The 12,891-nt window shown below is 48.9% G+C and overlaps 1 protein-coding gene and 1 long non-coding RNA gene across 12 annotated transcripts in view; one reads left to right on the forward strand and one right to left on the reverse strand.

Annotated features, from left to right (window-relative positions):
• Positions 1 to 12,891, forward strand: part of ttn.2 (titin, tandem duplicate 2) — a 188,528-nt gene that overhangs the window by 120,766 nt on the left and 54,871 nt on the right. For all 11 annotated transcript variants that reach the window (XM_047337112.1, XM_047337113.1, XM_047337114.1 and 8 more), the window contains 21 exons: positions 66 to 362; positions 748 to 1,047; positions 1,598 to 1,912; positions 2,053 to 2,276; positions 3,485 to 3,635; positions 3,709 to 3,990; positions 4,236 to 4,538; positions 4,658 to 4,963; positions 5,576 to 5,857; positions 5,986 to 6,173; positions 6,501 to 6,612; positions 6,706 to 6,844; positions 7,104 to 7,267; positions 7,755 to 7,906; positions 7,988 to 8,144; positions 8,234 to 8,515; positions 8,634 to 8,933; positions 9,141 to 9,434; positions 9,564 to 11,568; positions 11,665 to 12,352; positions 12,457 to 12,721. In XM_047337112.1, coding sequence (XP_047193068.1) covers positions 66 to 362; positions 748 to 1,047; positions 1,598 to 1,912; positions 2,053 to 2,276; positions 3,485 to 3,635; positions 3,709 to 3,990; positions 4,236 to 4,538; positions 4,658 to 4,963; positions 5,576 to 5,857; positions 5,986 to 6,173; positions 6,501 to 6,612; positions 6,706 to 6,844; positions 7,104 to 7,267; positions 7,755 to 7,906; positions 7,988 to 8,144; positions 8,234 to 8,515; positions 8,634 to 8,933; positions 9,141 to 9,434; positions 9,564 to 11,568; positions 11,665 to 12,352; positions 12,457 to 12,721 — 7,206 coding nt within the window. The remainder of the gene's footprint in view (positions 1 to 65; positions 363 to 747; positions 1,048 to 1,597; positions 1,913 to 2,052; positions 2,277 to 3,484; positions 3,636 to 3,708; positions 3,991 to 4,235; positions 4,539 to 4,657; positions 4,964 to 5,575; positions 5,858 to 5,985; positions 6,174 to 6,500; positions 6,613 to 6,705; positions 6,845 to 7,103; positions 7,268 to 7,754; positions 7,907 to 7,987; positions 8,145 to 8,233; positions 8,516 to 8,633; positions 8,934 to 9,140; positions 9,435 to 9,563; positions 11,569 to 11,664; positions 12,353 to 12,456; positions 12,722 to 12,891) is intronic.
• On the reverse strand, positions 2,132 to 6,551 carry LOC118282965. Its single transcript, XR_007032083.1, has 4 exons — positions 6,431 to 6,551; positions 5,961 to 6,166; positions 2,789 to 2,854; positions 2,132 to 2,266 (listed from the first exon to the last, which is right to left on the reverse strand). It is a non-coding gene; the product is annotated as an uncharacterized LOC118282965 (long non-coding RNA).

Raw genomic sequence — 12,891 nt, forward strand, 5'->3', positions numbered from 1 at the left:
CTTATCCACCTGAGCTCAGAGAGAAAGATTTAAGCTAATTAAGCTAAGCCACTCTTTTCTTTCAGTTGCTCCCACCATTGAGCTGCGTGAGGCCATGGAGGGCGAAGAGGGCTGTGACGTCAGCATCGTGGCCAAGGTGAGCGGATGTCCTTTCCCCACTCTCGCCTGGCAGATGGCCAGCCTGGCCAAACCTGACGAGAGGGCCGCCGTCCAGTACGATCAGCACATCAACAAACTGGTGACCCATGACAAGTGCACGCTGCTGATCCAGCAGGCCAGCAGGCACGACAGCGCCCTCTACAGCCTGACTGCCAGCAACAGCCTGGGCACCGTCACCAAGGACATCAAGCTCTCAGTGCTGGGTGAGAAAGTCGACAAGTTGAAAACGAAAGCTTCTCGTTCAACTGCCCCTACCGTCCAATAGACCATATTCACACGGCGGCCATTTTCCTCTGAATCGCCTGCTTCCTGACGTCGGGCCGATACAATCTGGAGCTGCGGAGAAAATTTCACTTAATATTGATAAAAAGAGTTATTGGATAAATGACTTTATTCAGACTATTTATTTATTAGTTTGACTGTAGACTCATGATGAATGATCCGTCAATTATCATCAAATTCCTTTGACAGATTTGATAATTGAGGAAGAATCCTAAATAAATCAGAGATAAAGATTTTCTACAGATCAGTTTCTTCACATGTTAAAGCCACGTGAGAGTTTAATGATAAAACATCCTCCCCCTGCAGGACCTCCCGGCCCGCCCGTCGGACCGCTCAAATTCACCGAGGTGTTTGCGGAGAGGATCGGCCTGGCCTGGAACCTTCCCACAGACGACGGCGGATCCAAGATCACCAACTACGTGGTGGAAAAGCGGGAGGACAACAGGAAGTCCTGGGTCCACGTCTCCAATGACCCCAAGGAGTGCGCCTACGTGGTGACACGTCTGACGGAGAACCACGAGTATGAGTTCAGAGTCATGGCCCAGAACAAGTTCGGAGTTGGGCCTCCGCTGGTCAGCGAGCCGGAGAAGGCCAGAAACCTGTTCAGTAAGTTCAGCGTCATCACCACACACTTTTATACCTTTTATATTTGTTATTCTCTTTATTACTAGGGTTAGGGTTAGGGTTTGTATTTGTTTGAACACAAGCTCACAGTCGAACCATTCATGGAAAAGTTACATCATCATTGATTAGTAAAATTGATTAAGATCAAAATATGAGTCATTAAAATGTTTTGATGTGAACTCTGTTTGATTAAAGTGGATCAGACATTTCAAAGGTTTTTTGTTGAATAATTAGTCTGTTAGAATATAATGACGAGAAGGAGCTGTGAGATGATTTGATTTATACATAAATCCACTAAACAACATAATAAAGTTAAAACACAAACACAGAAATTAAATCATAGACTATAACGTATCATGAAATTAAAATGTAGACAAGACGAAGTTGTGTTACATCAGTACAAACAAAGAACAATATGTTGAATATTTTATCACAAATGTGTAATTGTCTATTTTCATCATCTGACCTCATAACTCAGAGGTCTAATCTAATTACTGATTATTGACGGCTGTCCCTGTCCCTGTCCCTGCAGCCGTCCCGGGTCAGTGTGAGAAACCAACAGTGACCGAAGTCTGTCTGGAGTCGATGACTGTCAACTGGGAAGAGCCCAAGTACGACGGCGGCTCGTCCATCACGGGTTACATCGTGGAGAAGAAGGAGACGACCGCCAAACGCTGGACCCGCGTCAACCGCGACCCGATACGAGCGCTGCCACTGGGAAACAACTGGGACGTCACCGGCCTGCTCAATGGCGCCATGTACCAGTTCAGGGTCATCGCTGTCAACGCCGCCGGCTGCGGTCTGCCCAGCGTGCCCTCTGACCCCGTCCTCTGCAGAGACCCCATCAGTAAGACAGAGATGATAAAGTGTGATTTTATCATTAAATCGAAAGTGGAGACCACACCCCTGTCCCGCTCCAGACTAGCCAATCAGATTAAAGGTGTCTTGCTGCTCGGATAACGATGATTCCTGTGTGTGTTTGCTCAGAGCCTCCGGGACCGCCCACTCCCAAGGTGACCGACTGGACGAGGTCGACGGTGGAGCTGGAGTGGATCCCTCCTGTGGTGGACGGTGGGTCAAAGGTCACCGGCTACATCGTGGAGTTCAAGGTGGTGAACAAGGAGGAGGAGGACAAGAAGGCTCAGAGGAGGCTGCTGCTGAGCGACGCCGAGGAGAAGGAGGAGCCCGAGAGTGAGGAGAGCTGGGCCAAGGTAAAAAAAAAACTTCTGTCAGTGACGTCACATCAGCAGTAGAAATGTGTTTTTTCATTTTATCATTTTTAAGCAGAATTTTTTTACTTCAAATGAAATCGAGACGAAGGAACGGAGGAACAAAACAGCTAAGCATCTCGTTGATGTTTAATTTGAATCATAGTCTTCATTTCATAAATAGGTTAATTTAATTTGAGCTGCAGTTACAAACATCAAAAATTCTTCATCGAAAAGATTGCAGCAATCAGGCCTTCTGATACCTCCTAAAGTTCTTTCAGCTCTACCTGGCCGACAGGACCTTCTCTGTCCAGCTTGGAGATTCCACCTCTTCTGTTGCCCCCCTCACCTGCGGGGTCCCTCAAGGCTCTATACTGGGTCCCATTCTATTTCTGTTGTACATCTTACCTGAGAACCCTAGCTAAGATCAAATCCTACCTGGCCCAGAGTGATCAAGAGAGAGTCATCCATGCCTTCATAACATCTCAACTGGACTACTGTAACGCTCTACACACCGGCATTGATCAATCACAGCTCCGCCGCCTGCAGTTGGTTCAGAACTCAGCCGCCCGACTCCTCACCTGCACAAAAAAGCGCAAACATATCACCCCGGTCCTCGCATCACTCCACTGGCTCCCCATCCGCTACCGCATTGATTTTAAACTTCTACTGACTGTTTACAAATCCCTCCATGGTCTGGCCCCCACGTACCTGTCTGCTCTTCTCCACCACCACATCCCCTCCAGAGCACTACAGTCAGCTGACCAACTGTTGTTGGGAGTGCCCAGGTCCAGGCTAAAAACCAGGGGGGACAGAGCCTTTGCAGTAGCGGCCACCAGACTGAGGAACTGCCTCCCCCTGCACATCCGTGCAGCCCAGTCTCTGAATATTTTTAAGTCCCATTTAAAGACCCACCTCTTTTCACTAGCCTTCTATTAGTGTCTCCTTTTTTTTAAGTGCCAGCGCATAGTGTTCCCTGGTTACCTTTTAAATTTTCTTTTTTGCTTTACTTAACCTATTGTATTATTCTTTGTTTATTGCACTTACGCACTTTCTTGTGAAGCACTTTGGTGCGGCTCAGCCGTCTGTAAATAAGCTATAGAAATAAAATTGACTTGACTTGACTTGAAACATCTCACCGAAGTGATTAACGGCTGTTTTCCCAGTTAAGAAGCTTTGTATCTGATCAAACTGACGGTTTTTGTCTCCAGGCAAAGGACACAGAGATTCGAGGAACCAAGTTTGTGGTTGACGGCCTGAAGGAAGGTGGTCTGTACCGCTTCCGAGTCCGAGCCGTGAACACCGCCGGAGTGGGAGAGCCAGGACTCGTGTCTGAGCTGATCGAGGTCAAAGACAGAACGAGTAAGACCGATCCATCAAACATTTAGTCGTGTCATCGCAGCAGGAAGTGTTTCTGATTCTCCTCTTCCTTCAGTTCCTCCTGAGATGGACTTGGATGCCTCTGTGAAAGAGAAGATCGTGGTCCACGCCGGTGGCACCATTCGCATCATCGCCTACGTGTCCGGTAAACCCGCCCCGCAGATCAGCTGGTGCCGGGATGACGCCGAGGTGCCCAAAGAGGCCGTGGTGGAGACGACGGGCATCTCCAACTCGCTGGTCATCAAGAACTGCAGACGCCAGCACCAGGGCATCTACACCCTGAGCGCCAAGAACGAGGGAGGAGAGAGGAGGAAGGCCGTCATCGTCGAGGTCCTGGGTGAGTCAGAAGGAATCTTCAAAATGTTAATGTTTTACAAAATCAAATGTTGAGGAAGAGCACTTTGATCTATTTTTAAGAAGTTTGTGCTTTTTTTTTTTTTAGGTTTAAGTTTTGATTGATAACGTAGACAATCATTTATATTATTATCCCATCAGATAAAAGAACAAAAGTACAACTTATAAACGGAAGGCCACTTGATTCCCTCTGTCTTTGACTCCCTGGTCCTGACCTCTTCCCTCCAGACGTCCCGGGACCCGTTGGTCTTCCCTTCGCCGGAGAGAATCTGACCATGGACTCCTGCAAGTTGACCTGGTACTCCCCTGAGGACAACGGTGGCTCGGCCATTACCAACTACATCATCGAGAAGCGAGAGTCAGATCGCATGGGCTGGACCTCGGTGTCCTACACGGTGACGAGGAACAACGCCGTCGTTCAGGGACTCATCGACGGCAAGGGCTACTTCTTCAGGATCGCAGCTGAGAACATCATCGGCATGGGACCGTTCATCGAGACCGACAAGATGGTTCTCATCAAGGACCCCATCTGTACGTCTGAAACATTAGAACTGTAATAATGTCACTGGTCACACAACCAGTAGAGCTTCTCCCCCCTCGTATGTTCAGGGTTAAGGTTTCCACATTTATCTTGTCTGTGTCTCCTCTAGCCGTCCCCGAGCGTCCTGAGGACCTGATCATCACCGCTGTTACCAAGGACTCCCTCTCTGTGGCCTGGAGACCGCCCAAGTACGACGGAGGCGCCGAGGTGACCGAGTACGTCCTTGAGTCCCGCATGATCGGCCGGGACACCTTCACCCGTGTAGGTGGCAAAGACAAGCTGATGGACAGGAAGTTCACACTGACGGGGCTGAAGGAAGGCTCGAACCACGAGTTCAGAGTCTCCGCCATCAACAAGGTGGGACAAGGAAAACCGTCCTTCGCCACCAAACCGGTGCAGTGCAAGGACGAGCTCGGTGAGTGACGCAACAAGACAAGAAATTAATTGATGAATGGATCAAACAATTAACTAACTAACCTGTTAGTTTTTAAATGATTTAATACTTTTTAATGACTTTTGCTGATAGAAGTCGATGAACCACAGTTAGTCTTCAACATCTCAGACACTTAGTTAAAGGGCCCATATTATGCTCCAGGCACCTTTTCAGCCAGCCTCCACATATATTTGCTTATCTGGGGTGTCTGCCAGCCTACGGAGAATGAAAAGAAAACAATGAGTTGTTGATTCGTGGTTTGGGTTGGCCGTGCAGACGGTCTGTAAACAGCCCGGGCGTCAACTGACGTAATTTCACTCCTGCAACTGGGGCAACCACGCCCCCAACCTGAGCAGCACCTCCCCCCTCGCGGCCGACCAGTGAAGCTCGTGCCGGCCGGAGTAGACTCGCGGCCGGCCACAGAAGCTCGCGCCGGCCAGCGTAGCTAGACTCCCGGCCAGCCGGCAAAGCTCGTGCCGGCCGGCGCACATATCGTTATCGTTCTATCGCCCAACCCTAAATTGTGCTCTGTGTGTAATTATGGAGAATGTGTTTGCTGTGTCTGTAAATGTCTGTCTCGCCTCCGCCCCTCAGAACCGCCAACCCTGGACCTGGACTTCAGGGACAAGATGATGGTGAAGGTGGGTGACAGCTGCACACTGTCAGGATGCTACAGTGGCAAACCGGCACCGGCGGTCGCCTGGAAGAAGAACGACGAGGAGCTGAAGGTGGACGAGGAGATCGGCCTCCACAGCACCACCCGCCACCTCAGCCTCAACATCAGCAGAGCCAAGAGAGATCACAGCGGCTGCTACTGCGTCAATGTGGAGAACACGGCCGGAGCTCGCACAGGAATCTGCACCATCACTGTGGTCGGTAAGTAAAGTCACGAGCAGGTTGGAAGATCAGTGGTTTGTACTTCAGCAATAAGGAGGAATGACCTCATCGAGTCTGCAGCAGTATAAAGTTTAAATCTCACCTGTGTGAATGCTTCCTCCTGTCAGACCGTCCTCAGCCTCCAGAGGGCCCAGTGGTCTTCAACGAGGTCTACGGGAACTACATGGTGGTCTCCTGGAACCCTCCTCTTGATGATGGAGGCTGCGCCATCTCCAACTACATCATTGAGAAGAGAGACACCAACAGAGACCTGTGGATGCCCGTCACCTCTTCCTGCACCAGGACGTCCTGCAGGGTGAGGAGAGTTCAACTATTAAATCTGTCTCCAAATCCAGTTCAGTTCACGTTTCCCCAAAGGTCCGAGGTGAAGGGGGTCTTGACAATGTTTAAGGTTTTGTCATTCTTCATTTTATTGTAAAACACAAGGCTGAAGATTTATATAAAAAATGAAAATAAGAAGCCACGATGAACCAGTTGTTTAGAAGTGATGAATGAGGAAATGGCCATTAAAGGTAAAAGTAAAATTGTTCCATAGGAAGGAAATTGTGTTACCATCAAAAATACAACATGCAGATTTGTGGAATAAGAAACAGAAACACTTCAGTGCTGTTTGTTTCTCCAGGTGCCAAAGCTGATCGAGGGTCGTGAGTACATCGTCAGGATCATGGCTCAGAATATCTACGGCATCAGCGACCCACTCCTGTCTGGAGAGACCAAGGCCAGAGACATCTTCAGTAAGTCAGACCTGCAACCAGAGACAGTCACAGATGTTCAAGTGTCGTGCAGCGTCTGACAAGTGCGACGATGTTCGTTTGTTTCCGTCACAGAGGTGCCCGACGCTCCCAAACAGCCCACGGTGAAGGAGGTGTACCACGACTCTGCCCTTGTCAGCTGGGAACCACCTGCCGACGGAGGAAAACCAATCACAGGCTACATCGTGGAGCGGAAGGAGACCATGGCCAACAGGTGCATTACACACGTTAGAAACCTCCACAGTCCAAAACCCAAAGTTATCCATTTTATTTAGAAACTAAAATTTTCACTTGATGATCAAAAAGATTATTTGATTACAGATTTATTATTGATTTACTGTATTTCCTCTGGTTGAATAATCACTGAATTGACTGATTCACAGATTAATCAGAGCTGTATAAAGAACTTAGTGTTTTAGGATAACAGGTTAACAATAAAATTAAAAGATGAACTGACACATTGTTGCGTCCAGGTGGGTTCGCTGCAACACAGAGAGAATCCATCCAAAGGTGGAGTACTGTGTGACGGAGCTGCTGAAAGGCTGCGAGTACGAGTTCAGGGTCAGCGCTGAGAACGAGGTGGGAGCCGGAGACCCGAGCCCGCCGTCCAAACCTGTCTTCGCCAAAGATCCCATAGGTGAGTTCACCTCTTTCAAAAATACTTCAGTGCATCGTCACTGCGTAACTTTTTGACGTTTCTCAAAACACAAATGACCAATGAACAGGACTCAAAGATTCTTTGCAACAGACTAGATGAAATGTGACAGTTAGCTGGTATTTGTTTGGAGATATGCTGCGACCCAATAATAAGGATTTCAGTTTTATTCAAATTTAGTTGGAGGAAACTTACTGACATACAGATTGGCCTGTAGACCGAGCATAGTGAGGTCAGAGACAAACTGTGTCTCCTGATGACCTCACACAGGAGAAGCATGTTAAGAGAGACGTCTCTAGAATTGATCCTTAAGGCACACCAAACCATACATGGGAAAAATGTATTAATAGCAACACAGAATTTCCTATTTGAAAAGTAAGATGAGAACCAGTGTAATTCAGGCCCAACTATAAACGTATTAACTAGATATATACTAACTACAAGAATTCCTTCCTGTCTTTTGTCTTAGTGAAACCAAGTCCACCAATGAACCTCCAGGCCATCGACTTCACAAAGGAGTCAGTGACTCTGTCCTGGGAGCCGCCTGCCGACACCGGCAGAGGAAAGATCTTTGGATACCTGCTGGAGTTCCAGAAGGCGGGAGAGGAGGAATGGCTAAAGGTAAGGGAAAAATTATTTTCTTTTAACAGGAAGACTCTCATTCGAAAATGTTTTGAGTTATTTTCCTTCTGCTCGTCTCAGGTGAACCAGACTCCAGACTCCTGCCAGGAGACCAAGTTCAAGGTGATCAACCTGGATGACGGTGCACTTTACCGATTCAGAGTCATGGCCGTCAACGCTGCCGGGGAGTCTGACCCGGCTAACGTGAAGGAGCCAGTCAGAGTACAGGACAGACTTGGTAAGTCTTTGTTTTGGTATTATCTGCACCACCTTGTTCATCTAATGTGATCTCAATGTCCTTTCTCTTCACTCTCTTCACCTCCTCAGAGCCCCCAGAGCTGATTTTGGATGCCGGAATGACCAGAGAGGTGAGGGCCATGGCTGGCACTCACATCACTCTGATGGCCGACATCAAAGGCGTCCCGTTCCCCTCTGTTACCTGGAAGAAGAATGAGGCTGATGTGCCCACGAGGGCTGACATTGATACCAACCAAGCTGGCACTAAGCTGGAGATGAGGTTCTGTAACCGAGGGGACTGTGGAGACTACACCCTGACTGTGGAGAACCCAGTCGGATCCAAGACCGTCACCTGCACTGTGCTAGTCCTTGGTAAGAATCGCACAAGATAAATATTAGCTTGAATACACAAGTGTGATTCACTCGTATGAACCACAAATGAAAAGTCTGGCTCAGCAGCTTTGTGACATTCCTCATATATTTTCTTCAGACAAGCCTGGTCCCATCCAGCACCTTCGGGTGACAGACGTCAGGAGTGACTCTGCCTACCTTTCCTGGAAGGACCCAGAGGACAATGGCGGTACTCGAATCACAAACTTTGTGGTGGAAAAGAAAGACATAGCATCCACTCAGTGGGTCCCTGTCTGCTCCACATCCAAGAAACGCAGCATGACGCTGAAGCACCTGATGGAGGGCACGTCCTACTCGTTCAGAGTCGCTGCTGAGAACCAGTACGGTCGAAGTGAATACGTTGAGACGCCAAAGGCAATCAAGGCAATGAACCCACTCTGTGAGTAAATACACAATTCTCACTTAATCAAGAGATTAATGTTTATTATTCTGTTCCTGCTAATGTTAGAGCACATTCAATTAGATTTGCCATGGGTTTCAATTTTTTTAATTATTTAAAATGTATTATTAAATTAAATTTAAGGAAGGTGGAGTCTATGTTTGGATTGCCAAAACACACCAGTTCAAACCTAAATATCTGTTTCAGTCCCTCCTGGTCCTCCCAAAGACCTGCACCATGTCGACGTGGACAAGACTGAGGTGTGGTTGGTCTGGAACTGGCCTGACCGCAATGGAGGAAGTGATATCACAGGCTTCCTGGTGGAGTATCAGGAGGAGGGAGTGAAGGAGTGGGATGAGTGGAAGACTGTCAGCATCCCTGAGAGTCACGTGACTGGCCTGGAGGAAGGAAAGACCTACCGCTTCAGAGTGAGGGCTGAGAACGCCATTGGCCTCAGCAGACCTGACACCACTGTGCCTATCCTCTGCCAGGAGAAACTGGGTGAGATACAGGATGTAACCCCAACACTCTTTCAGATTTTACACTGGCTCAAATAGCGTGGATCAGTTAACGTTGATTATTTAGTGATTGTGAACATAATCTTGACCTCCTCTGTCTGCATGACTGCAGTTCCCCCAATCGTTGAGTTGGACGTTAAGCTCACTGAAGGCATCATTGTGAAGGCTGGTACTACCATCAGGCTGCCAGCTATCATGAGAGGAATCCCTGTTCCGACTGCAAAGTGGTCCATTGAAGGAGAGGAGCTCATCAGCCAGGGCAATGTCAAAATCGACACTGACAACTTCTCCACTGTGCTCAGCATTAATGAGTGCACAAGGAACCACACTGGCACCTACCTGCTCGCTGTGTCAAACCCAGCCGGAACCAAGACAGTAGCTTTGAATGTAACTGTCCTGGATGTTCCCGCTGCTCCCATTGGACCTGCCAACCTCCTGGAGGTCACTCCTGATTCCATGATTATTGAATGGCGTCCTCCCAAGGACGATGGTGGCAGCCCCGTAACCAACTACATTGTGGAGAAGAGGGAGTCCAACAAGGAGACCTGGGGAGGTGTGAGCTCCGGCAGTCTTGCCACCCAGCTCAGGATCACACGCCTACAGAAGGGAGTTGAGTATGTGCTTCGTATTCGTGCTGAGAACAAGATGGGCATTGGTGCTCCTCTGGAGAGCAAGCCAACGGTCGCTGAGCACTCCTTCATGCCACCCAGCCCGCCTGGTAAGCCACAGACTTCCGATATTGCAGAGGATGCGGTTACAGTCGGCTGGACCATGCCCCTGTCTGATGGTGGCAGCCAGATTGCTGGCTACATCATCGAGCGCAGGCACAAGGGAGGAAAATGGATCCGTGTCAATAAGACACCGTGCAAGGACCTGAGGTATAGAGTTCTGGGTCTTTTTGAGGGCAATGAATATGAGTTTAGAGTGTTTGCTGAGAATATTGCCGGCTACAGTGGACCCTCTCCCACCTCTGACCCCTGCAAGCCCTGCAGGCCTATCACTGTCCCCAGTCCCCCTGTAAACCCCAGAGTTAAAGATTACAGCAAGACCACTGCCGACCTGGTGTGGAGCAAACCCAATAAGGATGGAGGCAGCCCTATCTTGGGCTACACTGTGGAAATAAAGAAAGCAGATACTGACGAATGGAATAAAGTGAACCTGGACGACTTCATCAAGCAGTGTGCCTACAGTGTCAAGGGTCTGGAGGAGGGCGGCACCTACAGATTCAGAGTGAGCGCCTCAAACATGATTGGAGATGGAGAACCGAGAGAAATCCCACAGTCCATCACTGCGCAGGATATCCTCATTCCTCCAGAGATTGAGATGGATGCCACCTGCCGTGAGCGTGTCACTGTGCGCGTCGGATACAACATCAACATCATCGGTTACATTAAGGCCCGCCCTGACGCTGAAGTGCTATGGTCAAAGGAGGAGACAGTTCTGGAGAACAACAAACGCGTCACCATCACTCAGAACTTCCCTGTGGTCCAGCTGAGGATCAAAGAGGCCACAAGAGATGATCACGGAAAATACATCGTTAAGGCTTCAAATGAGGGCGGAGAGGCCTCCTGCACCATCACACTCAATGTGCTAGACAGACCCAGCCACTGCCAGAACCTGCACACTACCTATGCTACCAGGGACTCATGTATGATCAACTGGGAGGCCCCTAAGGACAACGGTGGATCTGAGATCACCAACTACATCGTGGAGTGCCGTGAGCCCAGCATTAGCACGTGGGCTATGATCTCCTCTAACTGCACCAATCGCAAGATCAAGGCCAAACTGATGGATGGCCGCGAATACCTGTTCCGTGTCTGTGCTGTGAACAAAATGGGACCTGGACCCACTGTGGAGACCAAGACCCCTCTTCTGGCCATTGACCCCATCGAGAATCCTGGTGAGCCTGAGAACTTCAGAGTCACTGACATTGGTAAGAACTATGTCTATCTGAGATGGAGGAAGCCTGACTATGATGGTGGAAGCCCCAACCTCTCCTACAACCTGGAGTGCAAAGGCAAAGATGCAGATGAGTGGCAGAAACTCAACGCCGGCATTCTCACTAATACTTTCTTCCTGGCTGACAAGTGTGTAGAGAATCAGACGTACACTTTCAGGTATGTTGCTGCATTCACACTGTTGTTTTGCAGAGTGCCTCATTGCCCAATCTAATGTAAATCACTTATTAATAATTCTTAAAATTTCTCATCCAGGGTGCAGACCGTAAATGAGGGAGGGGAGAGTGACTGGGTGAAACTTGCTGATATTGTGGTGAGGGAGGAGATCCAGAAGCCTGTCATTGACCTGAAGCTGACCGGAACTCTGACAGTGATGGTTGGAGAGTCAGTCAGGATAGAGGCCGGCTTGAGAGGGAAGCCCCAGCCTGAGGTAAAATGGATCAAAGACAAGGCTGTTGGAGACAACCCCAGAATCAGTTATGAGACTGGCCCAGACTACTCCAAGTTCCTAATGACCAAATCCAGACGCACTGACACCGGAAAATACATCATCACTGCCACCAACTCAGCTGGCACCTTCACAGCATATGCCAACGTAAACGTCCTGGATGTCCCCGGGCCAGTAAGGTACCTCAGGATTACGGGCATTGGAGCCGACAAGTGCAGAGTTGTGTGGGATGCTCCAGAGGATGATGGAGGTTGCGAGGTAGACAGCTACATCCTTGAGAAATGTGAGACCAGGAGGATGGTGTGGTCCACATACTCAGCCTCTGTGGTTACACCATACTGCAACGTCACTCGTCTAGTGGAGGGCAATGAATACATCTTTAGAGTGAGGGCAGAGAACAAGATGGGAACTGGCCCGGCCATGGAGAGCAAGCCTGTCACTGTCAAGACTCAGTTCAACAAACCTGGCGCCCCTGATACCCCAGAGGTGACCAAGGTAATTAAAAGACCTCCTGCTTCATAGATTTTCCATCCATGTACGACAATGTTACGAAAACGCGTTTCTCTGTTTCTCACACTGCTGATATCTTTGTTATGCAGGTGAGCAAAGAGGAGATGACAGTGGTCTGGGCTCCTCCTGAGAACGATGGAGGGAAGTCGATCACTGGTTACATCCTGGAGAGGAAAGAGAAGAGGGCAGTGCGCTGGGTGCCATGCACCAAGAGCCCCATCTCCGAAAGACGCATGAAAGTCACTAACCTGATTCCTAACCACGAGTACCAGTTCAGGGTGAAGGCTGAGAACGAGGTTGGTCTGGGAGAGCCCAGCAAACCCTGCAGACCCGTTGCAGCCAAAGATCCCATCGGTGAGTACAAGTTGCTGTCACAGTTTATGAGTCTGAATTTCTTTTTTAAGATTTGTACTTACACCATAGAACATGGGATTTACAGGAAGCTTAAGATGTCTGTGATGTTCATGTGATTTTCAGTTTTTTTCTTGTCTGTTTATTGAGCTTTTTTGACCATCACTTCTTGC

This window comes from Scophthalmus maximus, chromosome 14 (genome assembly GCF_022379125.1).
Source record: "Scophthalmus maximus strain ysfricsl-2021 chromosome 14, ASM2237912v1, whole genome shotgun sequence".
In the NCBI taxonomy this organism is placed as follows: domain Eukaryota; kingdom Metazoa; phylum Chordata; class Actinopteri; order Pleuronectiformes; family Scophthalmidae; genus Scophthalmus; species Scophthalmus maximus.